The following is a 22,808-nucleotide window of genomic DNA, read 5'->3' on the forward strand; positions in this document are numbered from 1 at the left end:
ACCTCTGGCAAGTCACTTTGCTTCTCTTTGCCTCAGTTACCTCATCTGTAAAATGGGGACTAAAACTGTGAGTCCCATGTGGGACCAGGACTGTGTCCAGCCTGATGATCTTGCATCTACCCCAGTGCTCAGTGCAGTGCCTGGCACATAGTAAGCACTTAACAGATATGATAAAAAAAAAATTACACCAGCTCCATCTGCTCTTGGTGTTTGACAGATAAACCCCCCAGGGAATTTGTGGCAGGAGCATGGAGACAAAGTCCAATTTCTCAGTTAGGGTGCAAAATACAGCTTAATAGTCACTTTGATCCCAGAGTCTTAGATGTCCGTGTGGCTCCTGCTGGGCTCCTTTTGACTACAATAATAATAATAATAATGTTGGTATTTGTTAAGCACTTACTATGTGCAGAGCACTGTTCTAAGCACTGGGGTAGATACAGGTTAATCAGTTTGTCCCATGTGAGGCTCAGAGTTAATCCCCATTTTACAGATGAGGGAATTGAGGCCCAGAGAAGTAACTTGCCCACAGTCACATAGCTGACAAGTGGCAGAGCCGGGATTCAAACAAGAAAGTCCAGAGTGGAGTAGTCTGTGTAGGTTCATTCATTCATTCAATAGTATTTATTGAGTGCTTACTATGTATAGAGCACTGTACTAAGTGCTTGAAATGTACAATTCAGCAAGAGAAAGAGACAGTCCCTGCTCAGTTACGGGCTCAAGGTTGACTGTGCAGGGAAGCAAACTCCTCGATCCTCAGGACTGATCACACCTGTGTGCACACTTCATTTTATTTTTAACCTTTAGAAACTAACTTTAAGGTCAGCATTTGAGCCCTTACTATGTGCAGAGCACTATACTAAGCACTTGGGAAACTCCAGTAGAACAAATACATTCCCTGCCCACAAAGACCTTGCAGTCTAGAGGGGGAGACAGACGTTAATTTAAGTATAAATAAGGCAGAGAAGCAGCTTGCCTAAGTGGGTAGACTTGCCTCGCTTGTCTACCTTATGACCTTGGGCAAGTCACTTCTCTGAGCCTCAGTTTCCTTATCGGGAAAATGGGGATTAGGATGGTGAGCCCCATGTGGGACAAGGACTGTGTCCAACCTGATTACTTTGTACCTACCCCAGCGCTCAGGGCAGTGTCTGGCACATAGTAAGCGCTTAAATACTGTTAGTAGTATTATTTTGGCTTTTATTCACTGGTATATTTTGGCAGGTAGGGTGCTATACTGGGCACTTGGGAGAGTATAATAAAAGTAAAACATAGAGCCCTGCCTTAAGGAGTTTACGCTTCGTACCGCTGGCTAGAAGACAAGGCACCATTCCTTATTCCCTCTGAGGCAGCGGGATGCCTAGGGTAATTGGGTAGATTAGGAAGACGTCTACCCTAATGTTCCAGACCTTGGAGAAGCAGCGTGGCCTACTGGAGCGAGCACAGACCTGGGAGTAAGTAGGACTCCTGGGTTCTCATCCCGACTTGGCCAGCTGCCTGCTGGGTGACCTAGGGCAAGCCTCTGACCTTTTATATTAATGTGGGCAGGGAATGTCTGTTTATTGTCATATTGTCCTCCCCCAAGTGTTTAGTATAGTGCTCTGCACAGAGTAAACCCTCAATAATAATTGAATGAATGAATTCTTTGGGCCTCAGTTTCCTCAACTGTAAAATGGGGTGCCTGTCCTCCTACTTGGACTGTGAGCCCGGGGAGGGACAGGAATTGGGTCTGATCTAATTAACTTGTACCCACCGCAGCACTTAAAACAGTGGTTCACACATAGTAAGCACTTTAAAAATGCTGTAAAATTCCAAATGCATCTCTGGAGAACTCCCAGGTTGTGGTTGTCAGAACAGCCAAGAACTCAGCCACTGGAGGAGGTTGGGAGTTCTAATCCTGGGTTTCTGTCATCCTTCCTGAAGGACAACCACTCAACCTTCCTTCAAAAGAAAGTTTTCCCTCTTTTTCTTGGTTTGCAGAACTAGGATGGTTTAGAGGCTAGAGAATGGACCTGGGAGTCAGAAGGGCCTGGGTTCTAATCCCGGCTCCACTGCTTCTCTGCTGGGTGACCTTGGGCGAGACACTGCACATCTCTGAGCCTCAGATATCTCATCGGTAAAATTCACTCAATTGTAGTTATTGAGTGCTTACTGTATGCAGTAATGGGGATTAAGTGTGAGCCCCATATGGGACCGGGACTGTGTCCAACCTGATTAGCTTATATCCACCCCAGCGCTTAGAACAGTGCTTGACAATAGTAAGCGCTTAACAAATTACCGTAATTGCTATAATCATTATTACAAGGGTGCTTAACACATAGTAAGCACTTACTATCATTATTGTTATTATTCTCTGTCAAAGAAACGATCCTCTTTGGTTTGGTGAAAGCAAACCCATTTTTCAGAAAGAATGAGCCCCGGAGAGGGAAGCCAAGTTCGCTTTAAGCCTATGGCAAAACGGAAGCTGGCAGTCTTGGGACAGGGACTCTGTCCGACCTGATTACTTGTGTGTACCTCAGTGCTTAGCACAGTGGTTGGCACATAGTAAGAGCTTACCAAGTACCATTATCATTATTAGTTTTGAGTTGTCGACTCTGTCCTTCACCACCTCAAATGGTGCCCAGCTCAAACCCATTCGCTCCCGCCCAACCTCGTCGGAACTGACTCGATTCGATTTCTTTCCCCGAGATAGGGTGGCCACTGGTAACCCTCGGGGCACCAGGTCAGACGGGTGACTCCGCGGGCATTACACTGGGCACACATCGAATGTCACGATGTCCGGGCAACGTTTTGTCCGCCCAAACTGGGGACGTTCCTCCGGGAGCTCCCCAAAACCCGACGCCTTCTCCCCCCAGGGCCTGCCCGGACGTGAACCCCACCTCTGAGCAGCCGGCGAACAGAATACAGAGACGGACGGTCACCCTTGTCCAATGGCCTGGGGCAGCCGAGAGGCCGGGCTGGAGCCGGTCAGTACCATCAGGAGGCGTTCACCCCCTCAGTCAGTCGATTGTATTTATTGAGCGGTGTGGAGAGCACTGTACTAAGCGCTTGGGAGAGGACGGTGCAAAATAACCGGACACATTCGCTCAGACACTAAGGTGCCACCAAAGGAAGGGGATCCATCCCTAACCCGCAAGGCTTTGTGGATAGAGCCTGGGCCTGGGAGTCAGAAAGACCTGGGTTCTAATTCTGGCCCTGCCATTTGTCTGTTTGTGTGAATTTGGGCAAGCCACTTCACTCCCCTAGAGTGTAAGGTCATCCTCTAGACTTTAAGTTCATTGTGGGCAGAGAGTGTCTGTTTACTGTTCTATTGTCCTCTCCCAAGCACTCAGTACAGTGCTGTGCACACAGTAAGCGCCCAATAAATATGACTGAATGAATAAACTTCTCTGAGCTTCAGTTTCCTCCATCTGTAAAATGGGGAGTAAGACCGTGAGCCCCATGTGGGACATGGACTGTGGCCAGCCCGATTAACTTTTATTTCATTCATTCAATCATATTTATTGAGTGCTTACCGTGTGCAGAGCACTTTACTAAGCACTTGTATCTACCCCAGCGCTTAGAACAATGCCTGGCACAGAGTAAGCACTTAACAAATACCATTTTAAAAAAACCCCACAAAACTATGAAATTGAGTATCCAGCCAGTCCATAGCACTTATTCTCTTCACAGCCCTCTATTAAGTACTTGGGAGAGCACGACAAAAGGGAAAGACAGAGTCTTTGAGGGTAAGAACCCTCAAGGATCGACTATCAACCAACTTAACCATAGTAATAATAATTTTGGTATTTAAGTGCTTACTATATGCCAGGGACTGTACTAAGCTCTGGGGGTGTAATACAGGCAAATCAGGTTGGTCACACTCCCTGTCTCACATGGGCTCACGGTCCTCATCCACACTTCACAGAAGAGGTAACAGGCACCGAGAAGTGAAGTGACTTACCCAAGGTCACACAGACAAGTGGCAGAGCCAGGACTGGAACGCAGGACCTTCTGATGCACAGGCCTATGCTGTATCCACTAGGCCGTGCTGCTTCTCCGAGGCAGCGTCCTGGTTCCCCTGTCAGAAACAAGTTCTGGGCTAGTTGCACTTTGAACCTAACCCATGATGACAGGGGTGTGACTGACCACTCAATCAATCAGTGGTATTTATCGAGCGCTTACTATGTGCAGAGCACTGTAGGAAGCACTTGGGAGCATACAAGACAACAGAATCAGCAGACGCGTTCCTTGCCCTGGCACCATATTTGCTGCACAAAGAACTCGGTTCTGGAAGATGATCCCCGAACTCTGCAGTCTGAGCCTCTGGTATTTAAGCGCTTATATGTGCCAGGCACTGTACTAAGCGCTGGGGTGGATACAGGCAGATCGGGTGGGACACAGTCCCTGTCCCACGCTTACACGTGCCAAACACTGTTCTAAGCATTGGGGTAGTTGCAAGTTAATCAGGTTGCTTGTACCCACCCCAGCGCTTTAGTACAGTCCCTGACACATAGTAAGTGCTTAACAGATACCAGTTATTGCTGTCATGATTATTAACTGGGCCGAGGAGACTTGGGCAGGGAATGTCACTGTTTTTTTTTGTGTGTGTGTGGGGGTGTTGTATTTTTCCAAGTGCTCAGTACAGTGCTCTGCACACTCAATAAATGCTCAATAAATAAATTTATTGAGCACTCAATAAGTGCTCAATAAATACAATTGAACGAATGAATGAGAGACATGCTTCCTTTTCGACTGGGCAGAGGCAAGCTCTGCCTGAGATTTGGCCCCTTCTCCCCGTGACATGACCTGTAACGCCAACCTCCTCACTGTACCTCGATCTCGTCTATCTCGCCGCCGAGGCTTCGCCCGCATCCTGCCTCTGGCCTGGAGCCCCCTCCCTCCTCAAATCCATCAGACAAGGACTCTTCCCCGTGGCCCTTCAAAGCCGTAAAACTGAAGGCCCATTTCCCCCAAGAGGCCTTCCCTAAGCCCCCCTTTTCTCTTCTCCCACTCCCTTCTGCGTCACCCTGACTTGCCCCCTTTCTTCATTCCCCCCGCTTGCAACCCCACAGCATTTATGTCCATCTCTGTCACTTATTTCTATCAATGCCCATCTCCCCAGCTGGACTGTAAGCTCATTGTGGGCAGGGAACGTGTCCGTGGATTGTTGGACTGTCCTCTCCCGAGCGTTTAATCCAGTGCTCTGCACACAGTCAAGCGCTCAATAAATGCGGTTCAATGAATGAACGCTTGTTTCCTTGCAGGCGATCGGCTGCACCCTGAGCTGTAGTTGTCAGTGTTTCAAACCGGGAAAGATCAACCCCCGTCAGTGCGAGCAATGCAGACATGGCTGGGTGGCCCACGGTAGGTAACATTCTTGGATTCTGCTGGGGCCACACCTAGGCCGGGATGGGGCGGGGGGCACTTCTGGACTCATGTACCCCCCAACCCTGGCTCCTTCCCTCTTTTCTCCCCTAACGCCCCCTCTTGATTGTCCTGAACACCTGCTAGAGGGTGGAGAGATGAAAGACAGAGAATTTCACTTATTCTTTCTAGCCGCCCATGAAAGGGTGTTGGAGGGGAGGAGGAGGAGCCATTTCAAGACCCCCGGAGGTTGTGTTTATCCTGGCTCCCCCGCCCCCAGTGGAACCTCTTTCCTAAGAGGAATTTAGGGACCACCAATAGGTTTAATTTTCTTGAGCATCTCCCCTGTGGAGATCCTCTTGCCTAAGGGAGAATCTGGGGACCTCCCTCCCCCCACCCCCAATGGGTTGTATTTTCCTGGCATCTCCCCTGTGGCAGAACCTCTTGCCTTACCCATGGGTTATAGTTTACTGAGCTTCTCCCCCATGGCAGACCTTGTGCCTAAGGGAGAATTTAGGGATCATCAACAGGTTTCATTTTCCTGGCTTTTCCTCATGGCAAAACCTCTAGCCTAAAGGGGAATTTAGGGACCCCCAGTGGATTTCTTTTTCCTGCCTTCTCCCCTGTGGCAGAATCTCTTGCCTGAGAGAGAATTTAGGGATCCCCAGTGGGTTGCGTTTTCCTAGGCTCCTTCCTCTTCCTCCCACCTCCCCCACCCCTGCCAAGTTGGGCCAGAGAACCAAGAGTTAGCTGCAGACGACTCCCCGTGGGCCGGGTTTCGGGGGCTCCTCTTGACCGTTTTCAATGCGTGCGATTTGCATTTCAGCCCTGAGCAAACTGAGGTTCCCCAACCTGTACCCCCCCAGCCAAGTGGAGATCGTCCAGTCCAACGTGGTCTTCGACATTGGCAGCCTCATGCTCTACGGGACTCAGGCCGTCCCAGTCCGCCTGAAGATCCTGCTGGACCGACTCTTCAGCGTCCTCAAGCAGGAGGAGGTCATCCAGATCTTGCATGCGCTGGATTGGACCTTGCAGGATTACATCCGCGGCTATGTGCTTCAGGTACCGCCCCGAAGGCCTCCCCTTCCGCCCCCCCGTTTTTTTTTTGATGGTATTTAAGCACGTACTATGTGTTCCAGGCACTGTTCTAAGCACCAAACCCCTCAAACTGAGAGAGATTCAGGAAGCCCCTGTCCGAACCGCCTTCCGGTGAAACGAGTCAATCCGGGCATTACCTCCCTGATGCTGTTAACCAGAGACACAATAATAATAATAATCGTGGTATTTGTTAAGCGCTTACTACGTGCCGGGCACTGTACCTAAGCACCAGGGCAGCTAAAAGCAAATCAGATCCCTGCCCCACACGGGTCTCCCAGTCTCAATCCCCATTTTACAGAGGAGGGAACTGAGGCACAGGGAAATGACTTTCATTCAGTCATTTATTGAGCATTTACTTTGTGCAGAGCACTGTACTAAGCACTTGGAATGTACAATTTGGCAACAGATTGAGACAGTCCCTGCCCAGCAGCGGGCCCACAGTCTGAAAAAGGGGAGACAGATAACAAAGCAAAACAGTACAAAACAAAACAAGTAGTCTGGCGTAGATATCACCGAGTTAAATAGAATCATGGATATATACACATCATTAACAAAATAAATAGAGTAATATATACAAATATGCACAGTACTGAGGGGAGGGGAAGGGAGAAGAGCAGAGGGCGGGAGAAGGGGGAATGGGCAGGGGAGGAGGAGCAGAGGGAAAAGGGGGGCTCAGCCCAGGAAGGCTTCCTGGAAGAGGGGAAGAGAGTTTGGCGGAGATGAGGAGGGAGGGCATTCCAGGACAGCGGTAGGACGTGGGCCAGGGGTCGACGGCGGGACAGGCACGAACGAGGGACGGTGAGGAGGTGAGCGGCAGAGGAGCGGAGTGTACGGGGTGGGCGGTAGAGAGAAGGGAGGTGAGGTAGGAGGGGGCTTGCCCAGGGTCACACAGCAGACAGTATTTGTAGTATTTGTTGAGCGCTTACTATGTGCCAGGCACTCTGGTAAGCGCTGGGGTGGATACAAAACGAATTGGGTTGACCACCGTCCCCATCCCTTATGGGGCTCATAAGTCTCAATCCCATTTTCCAGATGAGGTAGCTGAGGCCCAGGAAAGTGAAATGACTTGTCCAGGGTCACACCACAGACAAGTGGTGGAGCCGGAATTAGAACCCAGAACCTTCCGACGCCTAGGCCCGAACTGCCGCCTCTCGAGTAGGTTTCGGTCGTGCCGACGCGGCAGGCCGATGGAGTCTTCGGATCCAGCCAGGAAGCTTGAAAAGGTTCATCGAGATGATAGCCCCAACAACTAGCCAGATCTGACCTCGTAGGGAAACCGGCATTACGATCTTACATTATGACACGGATCAATATTTAATGATCTCGATAATCTTGCTTTTTAGTGTTAGGATTCAAAATATGGAATCAATTACCTTGAACCTCTTGCCCATGAAACATTTATGACGCTACATTCCTCCTCCTCTCAGAAACTCTTACATGCCCTGTGAAAAATCTCAGTAGGCCATCAAATACATGTTCTGTGATAAAATATTTATCGTAGTTATTGGGAAAAGTTAGCCAGAGCCCCAGTTTGAAAGAACTCCAGCACTCTAGTGTAATTACAGCTGAGCTTGGTGAACACGGGCAATAGATCAATACGGGTTCATTTGTTCTCTGATCTTAGTTGCTGGGAAGATTATTAAACTGGGAGTGAAAGGATACTTGACTTAAACGAGGAGTTCTAGCTAGGGCCGACGGCTTCTTTTCCGCTTCTGGGTCGCGGGGCCCCGGTACGGGAGGGGAGAAGACGACCCTCGGGACGGTCGCGGAACTGGGCAAGTGGTTTCTTGGCAGTCAGGCGCCGCACTCGAAGGGCTTGGGGGAGAGACGAAATAATCGGGTCAAGGTCCCGCGAGACGGTAAGCTCATCGTGGGCAGGGAATGTCCCGTCTGTCAAGCTTTCTGTGAGACTCTCCCGAGAGCCAAGTTCGGTGCTCTGCACCTCAAGAAGCGCTCGACAGATACGACTGACTGACCGACTGACTCCCGGCTAGGAAGCTCCAGAGTCCAGGAGGGCGGGTGGTTGGTTTTTCTTTATGGTATCTGGGAAGCGCTGACTGTGCCCCCCTGCACCGTTGTAAGCGCGGGGTAGACGCGAGGTGATCAGGCGGGACGCGGTCCCCGTCCCACAGCCTTAAATCCCCATTTTTGCAGATGAGGGAACCAACGACCCAGAGAAGTGACTTGCCCTAGGTCACCCGGCAGGCGGGGGGCCGGAGTCGGGATCGGAACCCCTGTCCTTCTGACTCCCAGGCCCGGGCTCCATCCACTAGGCCACACTGCTAGGTGAAAGGTGAAGGAACCAGAAGCTGGGGTCGTGTGCCTGGTTTTGAGGAGAGAGCGGGGCGAGACTGTAAGCGCGCTGGGGGCGGGGACTGTGTCTGTCATTCTGTTGTCTTCTCCCAAGCGCTCAGTACAGTGCTCTGCAGCGCTCAGTAAGTACCACTGACCTACTTCACTCTCTGTGTCTCCGTTCCCTCTAGACCGTAAGCTCATAGTGGGCAGGAAACGTGTTTATTGTACTGTCCTCTCCCAAGCGCTCGGTACAGTGCTCTGCACTATTAAGCGCTCAGTAAGGACGACTGACTGCCTGACTTCAATGAGAAGCAGCATGGTGCAGTGGATAGAGCACAGACAGGCCCGGGAGTCAGAAGGTCTTGGGTTCTAACCCCTGTTCCGATTGTGACCTTAGGCAGGTCACTTCACTTTTCCGGCCCTCAGTTACCTCATATGTAAAAACGGGGATTGAGACCTTGAGCCCCACATGGGACGGGGACTGTATCTAACCCCAGCTAACCTAAGCTTGGATTCACCCCAGCGCTTAGCACAGTGCCCGGCACAAAGTAAGCGCTTAACAAATACCTTCATGATCATCATTATTAGTACTTCTCTGTGCCTCCGTTACCTGTAGTCCGTAAGCTATTTGCGGGCGGGAAGTGTGCTTATCGTTCTGTTGTCCTCTCTCAAGCGCTCAGTACAGCACACGGTAAGCTTTGAAGAACTAGGATTGATTGAATAAATGAATGAATGAGTAATGGGCCTCCCCCACCCCATCTCTGCCCCAGGATGCCTCGGGCAAGGTGCTGGACCACTGGAGCATCATGACGGGGGATGAGGAGATGGCGGCGCTCCAGCAGTTCCTGCGTTTCGGGGAGACCAAGTCGATCGCGGAGCTCATGGCCATCCAGGAGAAGGAGGGGCAGCTGATGGTGGCCCCCCCGGCCCCCGCCAACCTGGACATCCGAGCCTTCATCGAGAGCTGCGGCCAGCGCGGCTCCGGCCTCCCCGCCCCGGGCCCCGTCCACCCCTTCGAGAACCCGGTGGACAACGTGGCCTTCATGCTGCCTTTCCAGTTGTTCGCCCCGCTGCCCCCGCCCCTGATCGGCGCCCTGCCCGAGGCGGAGCCGGGCCGGGACCGGGGGAGCGACCCCTCCGGGCGGGACGGGCGGGCGTCCTGCCCCGGGGGTGGCTTCCCGTCGCCTCCCCGGGGCCCGTTCCGCGCCGGGGAGGCCGAGCCGGCCGAGCCCGCCCCGGACGGTGGACCCCGCCGGGCGGACCCGGAACCCGGCCCGCCGGGCCCGCCGTCCCCCCGGGCCCGGGGGGCGGAGAGGGGGGGCCCGCGCAAAGGGAGGGTCTTCTGCACGGCCTGCGAGAAGACCTTCTACGACAAGGGCACCCTGAAGATCCACTACAACGCAGTGCATCTGAAGATCAAGCACAAGTGCACCATCGACGGCTGCAACATGGTGTTCAGCTCCCTGAGGAGCCGGAACCGGCACAGCGCCAACCCCAACCCCCGCCTCCACATGCCCATGAATCGCAACAACCGCGACCGGGACCTCCGCCGGGGCCCCGACGACGTCAAGAGGCCGCCCGGACCCCCGCCCCGCGAGCCGGACCCCCGGCCCGAGGTGAAGGCCCCCGCCGGCCCGGGCCCCAACGGCGTCCTCTTCCCCATCCTGAAAACGGTCCAGCCGGTCCTCCCCTTCTACCGCAGCCCGGTGCCCCCGGCCGAGCTGGCCCACACGCCCGGCGCCCTGCCGTCCCTCCCCCCGCTGTCGTCCTCCGCCGGCCCGGGGGGCGAGGGCCTGCCCCCGTTCGACCCCCTGCCCAAGAAGAAGTCGCGCAAGTCCAGCATGCCCATCAAGATCGAGAAGGGGGCGGCGGAGGACGGCCCCTCGCGGGCGGGCGGCGAGGGCGAGCCGGAACCCGGGGCCGCCTGGCCGCCGTCGGGCGGGGCCTGGGGGGCCCCCCCAGAGGGCGGGCCCCCGCCACGGACCGACCCCGGCCGGGACCTCCGGGAGAGCCCCGCGGAGGACGACCCGGCCGCCGGGCACGGCCGGACGTTCGCCCTGGGGACCGGGGAGCGGCTCCTCGGCGACCCCCCGCTCCTGGCCCGCTTTTTCGGACCGCCCCCGGGCCCCCCGTCTTTCGAGAAGGAGCCCGCCGAGCCCGGGACGCCCCCCGGTGACGCACCCCGGCCCCGCTTTCTGGCCGCGGCCTTTCTCGGCGCCTTGCCCTCCCGGGGAACGGTTCCGCCCTGTCGCGAAGACCCCCGGGGACCGGAGTTTGCTGGGCCGAGGGAAGAGAGTCGCTTCCACTGCGACATCTGCCAGAAGACTTTCAAAAACCCGTACAGCGTGAAGATGCATTACCGAAATGTCCACCTGAAAGAGATGCACCTTTGCACGGTGGAAGGTTGCAATGCTACCTTCCCTTCCCGCCGAAGCCGAGACAGGTAAGGGCGGGATAAAGTTGTTTTTTTATTGGGTTGGGGTTTTTTTTTTGGTCGTTTTCTTTTCCTCTTCCCCCACACCCAGCTAGCTCCACGACACACTGTCCTGGATCTGGACTTTCCTTAAAACAAAAATCCATGGAGAGAAGCGTTTCATTTCTCCATCCGCGGCAGTATGAAGAGCAGGGGAAAAGAAAACCCCTAAATGGGGAAAGGACAGAGAACTTCCCAGCTCGTCGCGGGCCGGGAACGTGTCTGTCTGTCGTTCTGTCGCCCTCTCCCAAGCGCTCAGTACAGTGCTCTGCGCACAGGAAGCGCTAAACTCCAACCGAATGAAGAGTGGGTAGAGCACCGGCCTGGGGGTCGGAAGGACCTGGGTTCTAATCCCGCTGTGCCGCTCATCTGCTGTGGGACTCTGGGTAAGTCTCTTCACTTGTCTGTGCCTCAGTTACCTCACCAGTGAAATGGGGATCAAGACTGTGGGCCCACATGGGACATGGACTCTGTCCAACCTGATTAGCTTGTATCTACTGCAGCGCTTAGTACAGGGCCTGGCACGTAGTATGCCCTTAACGTGGCTCAGTGGAAAGAGCCCGGGCTTGGGAGTCAGAGGTCATGGGTTCTAATCCCGACTCCGCCACTTGTCAGCTGTGTGACCTTGGGCAAGTCATTTAGCTTCTCTGTGCCTCATTTACTTCATCTGTAAAATGGGGATGAAGACTGTGAGCCCCACGTGGGACAGCCTGATTACCTTCTATCTACCCAGTGGTGAGAACAGTGCTTGGCACATAGAAAGCTCTTAACGAATACCAACATTATTATTATTATTATTATTATTATTAACAAGTAGCATAAAAAAGAGCCAAAGAGGAAATGCTTAGGGTAGTGCATTCTTTATCCCTGAAATTGTGACTGGGAGATAGGTATAGTCATTTTCCTTAAAGACACACCAACATGTGGCATAGCGGAAAGAGCATGGACCTGGAAGTCAGGGGACCTGGGTTCTAATGCTGACTCCACCACTTACTAGCCGTGTGACTTTGGGCAAGTCACTTCCCTTCTCTGGGCCTCTGTCTCTCACCCGTAAAACGGAGATTAACAGTGTGAGCAATATGTGGGAAAGAGACTGTCCAACCCAACTAGCTTGCATCCACTACAGTGCTTGGTACATAGTCAGTGCTTAACAAATACCGTTTAAAAAAAGACTCAAAGAGAAGATGCCATTAGGGTGTGCATTCCCTGGCATTGAAAGTGTACTGGGAAATGTATATATCCATTTTGTTGACAAACATACCAACGTAAAGAGGCAGTGTAACAGAGTGGAAAAAGCTCGGGCCTGGGACTCAAAGGACCAGGGTTCTAATGGTGACTCTGCCACGTACCTGCCCTGTGATCTTGGACAAGTCACTTCATTTCTGAGCCTCAGTTGCCTCATCTTTAAAATGGAGATTATGTCTCTAAACCTATGTGGGCCGTGGATTGTGTCCAACCTGATTAGCTTCTATCTATCCCTGCGCTTAGTACAGTGCTTGGCACATAGTAAGCCCTTAACAGATACCATTTTTTAAAAAAAGAGTCAAAGAGAAAAGCCATTCGGGTATGTGTTCCATAGCTCTGAAAATGTGATTGGGAGATGGGTGTATTCATTTTTTTTTTTTTTTAAGATTTGCCAACATGTAGGAAAAATCCTGTAGTGCAAACAGAAACCTCCCAGAACAGAAACAGCAGAACACAGTACTAAGCGCTTGGGAGAGGACAGTAGAACAATAAACAGACCCATTCCCTGCCCACAAGGAGCAGACAGTCTAGAGGGGAGACAGGCTTGAATAGAAATAAAAACATTAGAGATATGGACGTAAGTGGCATAGGGCTGGACGAGGGTGAAGAATGAAGGGAGCAAGTCAGGGCGACGCAGAAGGGAGTGGGAGAAGAGGAAGGTGGGGCTTAGTCAGGGAAGGCCTCTTGGAGGAGATGAGCTTTCAATAAGGCTTTGAAGGGGGAGAGAGTGGACGTCGGTCGGATTTGACAAGGGCCAGAGGCAAGACATGGGCGAGAGGAATTCTGTGAGCCCCATGTGGGAAGTGGACTTTGTCCAACCTGATTAGCTTGTATCTCCCACAGCGCTTAGTATAGCTCCTGGCACCTAGTAAGCGCATCACAAAAAGCATTAAAAAAAAAAAAAGCTTGTGACACCTTCCAGAGGGAAGGGCGGATTCAGATTCCATGTCCAGTACTGCCTTCTGTCAAGTCTTAAAGGGAAATTTATCTGTTGGTTCATATTAATGTCTGTCTTCCCTTCTAGACTGAAAGCCCCCTGAGGGCAAGGGGATGTTTTCCAACTCTGTTGTATTGTACTCTCCCAAGCGCTCAGTACAGGGCTCCGCACACAGTGAGCGCTCAATAGATATTGATTAAGCTCTTTTTTGGGCTGGGAACGTGTCCTCCACCTCTGGCGTATCGTCCTCTCCCAAGCGCTTTGCACAGTGCTGTGCACACAGTAAGCGCTCAATAAATATCTTTGATCAAGCTTGTTCTGGGCAGGGAATCTCTACCGACTCTGCTGTATTGACCTCTCCCAAGCACTTAGTACAGCACTCTGCTCACAGTAAGCACTCAATAAATATCACTGATTAAACTCCATTTTGGGGCCGGGAACTTTTCCCATCAACTCTGTTGTAGGGTCCTCTCCCAAGTGCTTAGCACAGTGCTATGTACGCTATAAGCACTCAGTAAATTTGACTGGTTAATCGGACAGGGAGGAATGTGGAACGGTCCACTCGGAGCCATTGATGGGCAGTGCCTTCTCCCTCCGGGGTCCCGGTGTCATTCAGTAGTATTTATTGAGCGCTTACTATCTGCAGAGCACTGTACTAAGCGCTTGGAATGGACAGTTCAATGTCGCTGGCGGAGAGATAGGCCTGGGCCACCACACGCGGACTCAAGCTGGGAGTGGGAATTCCTTGCCGAAGAATGTCGGAGCGATGCGATTCCCGTCCGGCCCTCATTCCAAACCCCCAGGACCTCCGCTCCTGATGAGAGGAGAAGAGGTCCCGGGAGTGGACTGTGGTCACAGTCGGTCGTATTTACTGAACGCTACTGCATGCCGAACATTGGACTAAGCAGTCAGTTGTGTTGAGCGCTTTCCGTGTGCAGAGCACTGGACTAAGCAGTCACTCAATCGTACTTATTGAGCGCTTACCGTATGCAAACACTACTAAACAGTCAATCATATTTGAGCGCTTACCGTGTGCAGAGCACTGGACTAAGCAGTCAGCCAGTCATATTTATTGAGCGCTTACTGTGTGCAGAACAGTGGACTGAGCAGTCAGTTATATTTGTTGAATGCTTACTGTGTGCAGAACACTGTACTAAGCACTTGGGAGAGTACCACACACAGCATAAAGATATTCCCTGCCTACAACAATGCATTATGACTCTTTCCCGGGATGGGAAAACTGACTTTTTGCTCCATTAGATCCGCGTTCCAGTAGTGCTATTTTGAGCTGTCAAAGGATTTTTTTTTTTTTTTGTGGTATTAAGCACTTTCTATGTGCCAGCTATTGGACTAAGCGCTGGGGTAGATACTAGCTGATCAAGTTGGACATAGTCCCTGTCCCATGTTGGGGGCTCAGTCCTAATCCCCATTTTACAGATAAGGAAACTGAGGCCCAGAGACTTCAGTCACAGTTGTATTTATTGAACGCTTACTGTGTGCAGAGTACTGTACTAAACTCTTAGGCCAGTACTACACAACAGTGTAACACATATTCTTTGCACACAGTGAGGCGATATGGCTCTTTCCCAGGATGAGGAAATTGGCTTCTTTGCTCCGTTAGATCCAGGTTCCAGGGGTGGTATTTTGAGCTGTCGTGGCGTTTTTTACTTTTTTTTTGTTGAATATGGTATGTGTTAAGCACTTATTATGTGCCAGGCACTGTACTAAGTGCTGGAGTAGTTACAAGATAATCAGGTTGGACACAGTCCCTGTCCCACATTTTACAGGTCATGGAACTTAGACCCAGAGACGTGAAGTGACTTGCTCAAGATCACATGCAGCGGAGAAGGGGCAGAGGGGGATTAGAACCCAGGTCCTTTTGACTCCCGGGTCCCTGTGTGCTCTATCCTTTAGGCCACACCGCTTGGCAGATGCCACCCAAGCAGACAGCGGCCAGCGTGTCAAAGGAGGCACCTTCCTCCTTAGATTGTCAACCCCCCAAAGGACAGGGACCATGTCTGATTCCCTCCCAGCGCTTAGTACAGTGCTCTGCACACAGTAAGCACTCAATAAATGCAGTTAGTTAGCACTCCTACTACTTGTTAGCCAAAACAGACCCTCCTTCTGCTCCCTGGAATAATCGTAATAATAGTATCTTATTAAGCGCTTACTATGGCAGGCACCGTGCAGAGTGATGGGGCGGATACGGCCAATCGCGTTGGACACAGTCCCTGCCCCACGTGAAGCTCACAGTCTCAATCCCCATTTTACAGATTAGGTCACTGAGGCACCGAGAAGTGACTTGTTCAGTCACACAGCAGAGAAGTGGCGGAGCCTGGATTAGAACCCATGACCTTCTGACTCCAGACCGGGTTTCTCTCTACAGACAGACGCCATTGTGGGGGAGTGGGTAGAGGGAGGGGAGGGCGAGGAGGAGGAGACCCCTAATCAATTTGCAATTGGTGTCAGCTATTTGTTTCAGTCCCGTCTCGGTCTGTCCTCGGCTCTTTCCAAACAGTGACAGCCCTATCAGTCAATCATCATTCGTGGTATTTGTGAAGCGCTTACTCTGGGCCCGGCACCGGTGTCGAGGTGGTTACAAGCAAAGTGGGTTGGACGCAGTCCCCATCCCACGTGAGGCTCACAGTCTCAATCCCCATTTGACAGATGAAGAAACTGAGGCCCAGGAAAGTGACTTGCCCAAGGCCCCACAGGAGACCAGCGGCAGAGCCAGAGTCAACTGATCAGTGGTGTTTATTGAGCAAGTCCTAAGGCTGGGGAAAATATAATCCTGTGCCCCACAGGGCATTTACAGTCTCTTTGGAAGCCCTCTGATCAGTTAGTGGTATTTATTGAGCGCTTACTATGTGCAGAGCACTGTACTAAGCACCTGGGAGAATCCAGGATGACAGAATGAGGAGCTGATGGCGATCATTTCCTTCAGCGTGTGTCACCACCCTGGCAGTGTAGCTTAATGGATAGAGCACAGGCCTGGGAGTCAGAAGGACCTGGGTTCTAATCCTGGCTCTGCCACAGGTCTGCTGTGTGACCTTGGGCAAGTCACTTCCCTTCTCAGGGCCTCAGTTACCTCATCCATAAAATGGGAATGGGGAGTGTGAGCCCCGTATAGAACAGGGACTGTGTCCAACCTAATTAGCTTGTATCTACTCCCGTGCTTAGAGCAGTGTTTGGCACATAGTAAGCACTTAAGAAGTACCATAATTATTATTGTCTATTATTATTGTTATTGTTATTAATAATGATAAAGCAAACCATCAAGCCTTATTGATGGGGGCTCAGAAAGCTCTTTGTGGGCAGGGAACATGTCCATCAACTCTGTTGTACTCTCCCAAGCGCTTAGTACAGTGCTCTGCCCACAGTAAACACCCCTAAATACCATTGTTTGATGCAGAAACCTTGTCAAGCTCACCCAGGTCTTGGCCTCGCTGCCTCGATGAAGTCTGGGGAAGGGGAAATGAGTTGCTCAGGGACACACAGCAAATGAATCGGCGCAATCCAGTGGCTAGAGCACAAGTCTGGAAGTCAGAAGACCTGAGTTCTAATCCCGGCTCCTCCGTGTACCAGCTGTGTGATCTTGGACAAGTCGCTTCACTCCTCTGGGCCTCCATTCCCCCTTGAGCAGGCTGGGAAATTGTTTTTCATGGTGTTTAAGCACTTACTCTGTGCCAAGCACTCTACTAAGCGCTGGGGTAGATACAAGATAATCAGGTTGGGCACAGTCCCTGTCCTACATTCATTCAATAGTATTTATTGAGCGCTTACTATGTGCAGAGCACTGTACTAAGCGCTTGGAATGAACAAGTCGGCAACAGATAGAGACAGTCCCTGCCGTTTGACGGGCTTACAGTCTGATCGGGGGAGACGGACAGACGAGAACAATGGCAATAAATAGAGTCGAGGGGAAGAATATCTCGTAAAAACAATGGCAACTAAATAGAATCAAGGCGATGTATGTTTCATTAACAAAATTAACAAAATAAATAGGGTAATGAAAATATATACAGTTGAGCAGACGAGTACAGTGCTGAGGGGATGGCAAGGGAGGGGGGAGGGGGAGGAGCAGAGGGAAATGGGGGGAAAAGAGGGTTAAGCTGCGGAGAGGGGAGGGGGGCGGTAGAGGGAGTAGAGGGAGAAGGGGAGCTCAGTCTGGGAAGGCCTCTCGGAGGAGGTGAGTTTTAAGTAGGGTTTTGAAGAGGGGAAGAGAATCAGTTTGGCGGAGGTGAGGAGGGAGGGCGTTCCGGGACCGCGGGAGGACGTGGCCCGGGGGGTCGACGGCGGGACGGGCGAGACCGAGGGACGGCGAGGAGGTGGGCGGCGGAGGAGCGGAGCGTACGGGGTGGGCGGTGGAAAGAGAGAAGGGAGGAGAGGTAGGACGGGGCGAGGTGATGTAGAGCCTCGAAGCCTAGAGTGAGGAGTTTTTGTTTGGAGCGGAGGTCGATAGGCAACCACTGGAGGTGTTTAAGAAGGGGAGTGACAGGCCCAGATCGTTTCTGCGGGAAGATGAGCCGGGCGGCGGAGTGAAGAATAGACCGGAGCGGGGCGAGAGAGGAGGAAGGGAGATCAGAGAGAAGGCTGACACAGTAGTCTAGCCGGGATATAATAATAATAATAATAATAATAATAATAATAATAATGTTGGTATTTGTTAAGCGCTTACTGTGTGCCAAGCACTGTTCTAAGCGCTGGGGTAGACATAGGGGAATCAGGTTGTCCCACGTGGGGCTCACAGTCTTAATCCCCATTTTACAGATGAGGGAACTGAGGCACAGAGAAGTTAAGTGACTTGCCCACAGTCACACAGCCGACAAGTGGCAGAGCTGGGATTCGAACTCATGAGCCCTGACTCCAAAGCCCATGCTCTTTCCACCGAGCCACGCTGCTTCTCGTATATATATATATAACGAGAGCCCGTAGCAGTAAGGTAGCCGTTTGGTGGAGAGGAAAGGGCGGATCTTGGCTACATGGGGCTCACAGTTGTAATTCCCATTTTACAGATGAAGGAACTGAGGCCCAGAGAATTGAAATGACTTGCCCAAGGTCACAAGCCAAAAGTGGCAGAGCCGGGACCTTCTGACACCCAGGCATGGGCTATATCCATTTGACCACACTGCTTCTGTTCTCCTTCCGACTTGGACCGTTAGTCCCTCGAGGGCCCTGATGATCTTGTACCTACTCCAGTGCTTTAGTACAGTGCTTGACATATAGTAAGCGTTTAACAGATATTATTATTATTATTACTAGTGAGGGAGTTGAGCTTCCACATTGCAGCCCCCAGCCCCTTGTCTTATCCCCTGGGATGGCAAGAGGGGTTTCCCTTCCGCGTCTTCAGACTGTTGACTCTCAAGACCATAAGCTCGTTGTGGGCACGAAACATATCTCTCATCATGTCTAATCGTTCTCTCCCGAGCGCTTAGTACAGTGCTCTGCCCCCAGCGACTGCTCAGTAAATATGACCAATCGGTCCATTGACGGAGAATATCTCCCAAACTGGGCTCGGACACCCAGTCCCCTCCATCCCCCATCTTCTCCCCGGCCTCGAAAATGACAGTAATAATAATAATTGTGGTATTTGTTAAGCGCTGTGCCAGGTACCCTACTAAGTGCTGGGGTGGATACGAGCAAACCAGGTCGGACACAGTCCCCGTCCCACGTGGGGCTCACTGTCTTGATCCCCATTTTCCAGATGAGGTCACCCTCAAGAAGTGAGGTGACTTGCCCCAGGTCACCCGGCAGCCAACAGGGGGCAAAAGTCAGGATTAAAACCCATGACCTTCCGGCCTAAGGCACCAGATTCAAATTGTCACTTCTAGTGGGGGTGTCTGTTCTCCGAATGGAGGCCTGGGTGTGAATCCCACTTTTCACACCTCTCTCTAGATTGTGAGCTCATTGTAGGCAGGGATTGAGTCTATTTAGCATAGTATCGTCCTCTCCAGAGCGCTTAGTATAGTGCCCTGCATACAGCACGGTCAATAAATGCGACCGAATGAATGAGTGAATGACTTGAGGCCTGGGCTCTAGCCGCTAGGCCGAGCTGCTTCTTGCTTCTCCCTGGGTTTTAATAACTAATAATTGTGGTATTTTTAAAGCGCTTACTATGTGCACTGTACTAAGCGCTGGGGTGGATCCAAGTAAATTAATAATAATAACGAGGGCATTTATTAAGCGCTTACTATGTGTAAAGTACTTTTCTAAGCACTGGGGGGATACAAGGTTGTCCCACGTGGGGCTCACGGTCTTAATCCCCATTTTACAGATGAGGGAACTGAGGCACAGAGAAGATAAGTGACTTGCCCAAAGTCACACAGCTGACAAGCGGTTGAATCGGGATTAGAACCCATGACCTCTGACTCCCAAGCCCGTACTCTTTCCACTGAGCCACGCTGCTTCCCACATTGGATTGGACATAATCCCTGTTCCACACGGGGCTCACCTAGAGCCCGGGCCTGGGCGTCAGAAGGTCATGGGTTCTAATCCGGTTCCTCCATCTGTCTGCTGTGTGACTTGGGGCAAGTCACTTCACTTCTCTGGACCTGAGTTCCCTCATCTGGAAAATGGAGATTGAGACTGAGCCCCATAGGGGACAGGAACCGTGTTCAACTCGATTTGCTTGTATCCGCCCCAGCGCTTAGTACAGTTCCCGGCACATAGTAAGTACTTAACACCACGGTTATTACTCAGCACTTAGAACAGCGCTTGGCACATAGTGCTTAACGGGTATCATCAACATCGTGGATTTTAACCCCGCATTCCCCGTTGCAGACACAGCTCCAACCTCAACCTACACCACAAGCTCCTGACCAAAGAGGCCCCGGAGATGCCCCCGATCCCCCCGTCCTACCTGACTCCGGACGTGCCCGGCGAGGCCTACCGGGACCTCCGACCGCCCTCCGCCCAGACGTCCGTTCTCTTCAAGGGCATGAACCGGACCGGCAGCCTGGTCTACCCCATGAGCAAGCTCCGGGACCCCCGCCCGGAGGTCTACGGCTACCCCCCAGCGCCCGAGGGCGCCGGCTATCCCCCGACGCCCGAGGGCACGGTCCTGGACCTGAGCACCACCTCCAGCGCCCCGTCGGAGGGCAGCGCCCCCTCGTCCTGGGACTCGGACGGAGGGAGCGACGAGGGGCTCGCGGCCCTGGACGACAGCGACGAGAGCTGCGCGGGGGACTCCGACCGCCGGGCCGGGCCCCGCCCGGCCCACCCACCCCCTGGCCTGCCCATCACCTGCCACCTGTGCCAGAAGATCTACAGCAACAAGGGCACCTTCCGGGCCCACTACAAGACGGTGCACCTCCGCCAGCTGCACAAGTGCAAAGTGCCGGGGTGCGACACCATGTTCTCCTCGGTCCGCAGCCGAAACCGCCACAGCCAGAACCCCAACTTGCACCGGAGCTTGGCTTCACCGACCCACAGCCTCCCTTAAGAGGCGCGGCGACCCGGTCCGGCCCTCCCCCTACCTGCCCCCAAGTCTCCGTTGGCTCGGACGATGGAGACGCCGGGCCGTCTGAGGTGATTCTGCCCGCGCGGAGGAGCGGATTTGGGGAGGAGGTGGGAGGCAGCCGCCGGTGAGCGTCCTTCGTCTGAAGCGTCGATCCCCCCGCCCGGCCACCGCTCCGAGGGCCGGTTCCCCGGGGGGGACCGAAGCGCCCGGCCGATTTCCCCCGCCGGAGGCGGCCCGTCACCGGCCCCATCAACGAGCCCTTCCATGACATCGAGGGCCGAGGGCGGGGGCGTCAGGTTGGAGGCCGTGGGGTTGGCGATTTCCTCACGTAAGGTGTCTCCCGCCCCAGGAAGCCTGTCAAGGCTCGTGACGCATGCATGACAGGCCTTCCTTGCCGAGGTCTGTCCAGAGACGCTTTTAGAGCCCACCTTTCAGGGGCCGGGGGTTGGGGGGGGGAGATCCTCCTCTCTGTCACCCCACACTCGCTTCCCTGTCCCCGCTGCGGCTCAGAGAACCGCCCGGAACGATTTCCCTCCGTCGGCAGAAAAGAACGGACACGGGCCCAAACGTTACCTCAGAGGCCCGGAAGCGCCCATCTCTCCAGGAAGGCAAAACTCCGGTCGGTCCCGAGGGATCGGTCTTCTGCCGTGACACCCCAGCACGGGGAAACTTAAAAGCTATCCTTGAGACCAGGGGCATCGTGACTGATGGTATTCTGCACTTCATACTGGGTTTGCATTTTATTTAAAAACGTTTTGATAATATTTAATTTGTGGTCATGTCATACAAGTCTTGTATGTGTCTGTGGCGGGCAACGGTATGCTCGACTGAGTCTTTTCTAAAGAGCAGAAGAAACGCTAAACCGGGTTTGGCCAAACCACTGCTTAGTTTGACGGTTTTCATTTTTATTTTATTTTATTTTTTCATTTTGTAAACTCTCGAATTTCTATTCTGGTTTTGACCAGTTGTGGTACCCAAGCATGCTTCTCCGACAGCACAATTTGTATATATTATCCCAAAGTGCTGCGAGTATTTGTGGTTTTTTCTAGGGTCGGGGTGGGTTTTCCAGGATAACTGGAGCTCTTCTTTTTCAGGCATTTTTGGACATGTTAAGATTATAAACTGAACCTCAGGGTTTAGTTGGTAGGAAGAAAAGGGCAAAGTGACAGCCATAGTTTGTCTTCCTGTTTAACTTATTGTAGGATGCTCCAAATACGTATGGAACCACTTCATATTGTACAAACAAAGCTAAACCAAATGAAAAGAGTTCACAGTGTAGGAGATCTGATTGTGCATTTTGCAAACCCGAGGCCGTTAGGATCGTTCAGATCCGTGCCAACCGGAAATGGGTTTTGTACCCCAAGTGGAACTCAACCCACCTTTTATATTTTTTCAGTAGCGTTGAGAAACGACGAGAGGTCCGTAACGACGGTCAGTGCTTTATAAAGAAACATGTTATTACTCTAGCCTTCTGGTGAAACCCGCCGATATTCTGTTGCCGATTTTCTACCCGTTTGTAGAAGCGTGATTGTCTAACCTTTTGGGCTCGGTCTGCGACGGTATGTTGCATCTCTCAAATATTGTACTTCCCAGGCCTCGTGTTTTTTCAGTTTCCAAAAAAAAAAAAAAGTAGCTAATTTGTATACCCTCTGAGTTTGTTTTGTATGCGTTAATAAAAATATACCACATATCCCCTGCCCAATGCATTAAGACGACTTCCTTCTCAGCATTTGCAACTGGGTCTTAGTTTGGGTGTTTTGGGGGGGTGGGGTGTTGTGGAAACTTACCAGGTCAACTACCGTGTGGGTTTGCAGGGAGGTTGAGAATCACCAGAACAGCCATCCTTCCGAGAAAGCAGTGATTGCAGTTAATGAGCTCTAATATAAATAATGTAATCACTTTCTCAAATGGTGTATTGATTCTTCCTTGGGAAGAAGCAGGAGGAGTCTCTAACCGTTGTC

General features: G+C 52.2%; 1 protein-coding gene across 1 annotated transcript in view; it reads left to right on the forward strand.

The window, feature by feature from the left end:
- BNC1 (basonuclin 1) overlaps positions 1-22,553 on the forward strand; it is a 39,117-nt gene extending 16,564 nt beyond the window's left edge. Inside the window, exons 2-6 of the mRNA XM_039912193.1 lie at positions 2,850-2,960; positions 5,241-5,340; positions 6,167-6,402; positions 9,504-11,176; positions 20,169-22,553. Coding sequence (XP_039768127.1) covers positions 2,925-2,960; positions 5,241-5,340; positions 6,167-6,402; positions 9,504-11,176; positions 20,169-20,829 — 2,706 coding nt within the window. The 5' untranslated portion in view covers positions 2,850-2,924 and the 3' untranslated portion in view covers positions 20,830-22,553. The remainder of the gene's footprint in view (positions 1-2,849; positions 2,961-5,240; positions 5,341-6,166; positions 6,403-9,503; positions 11,177-20,168) is intronic.
- Positions 22,554-22,808: the final 255 nt, after the last annotated feature.

The sequence above is a fragment of the Ornithorhynchus anatinus genome, chromosome 5, assembly GCF_004115215.2.
Source record: "Ornithorhynchus anatinus isolate Pmale09 chromosome 5, mOrnAna1.pri.v4, whole genome shotgun sequence".
Classification (NCBI taxonomy): Eukaryota; Metazoa; Chordata; class Mammalia; order Monotremata; family Ornithorhynchidae; genus Ornithorhynchus; species Ornithorhynchus anatinus.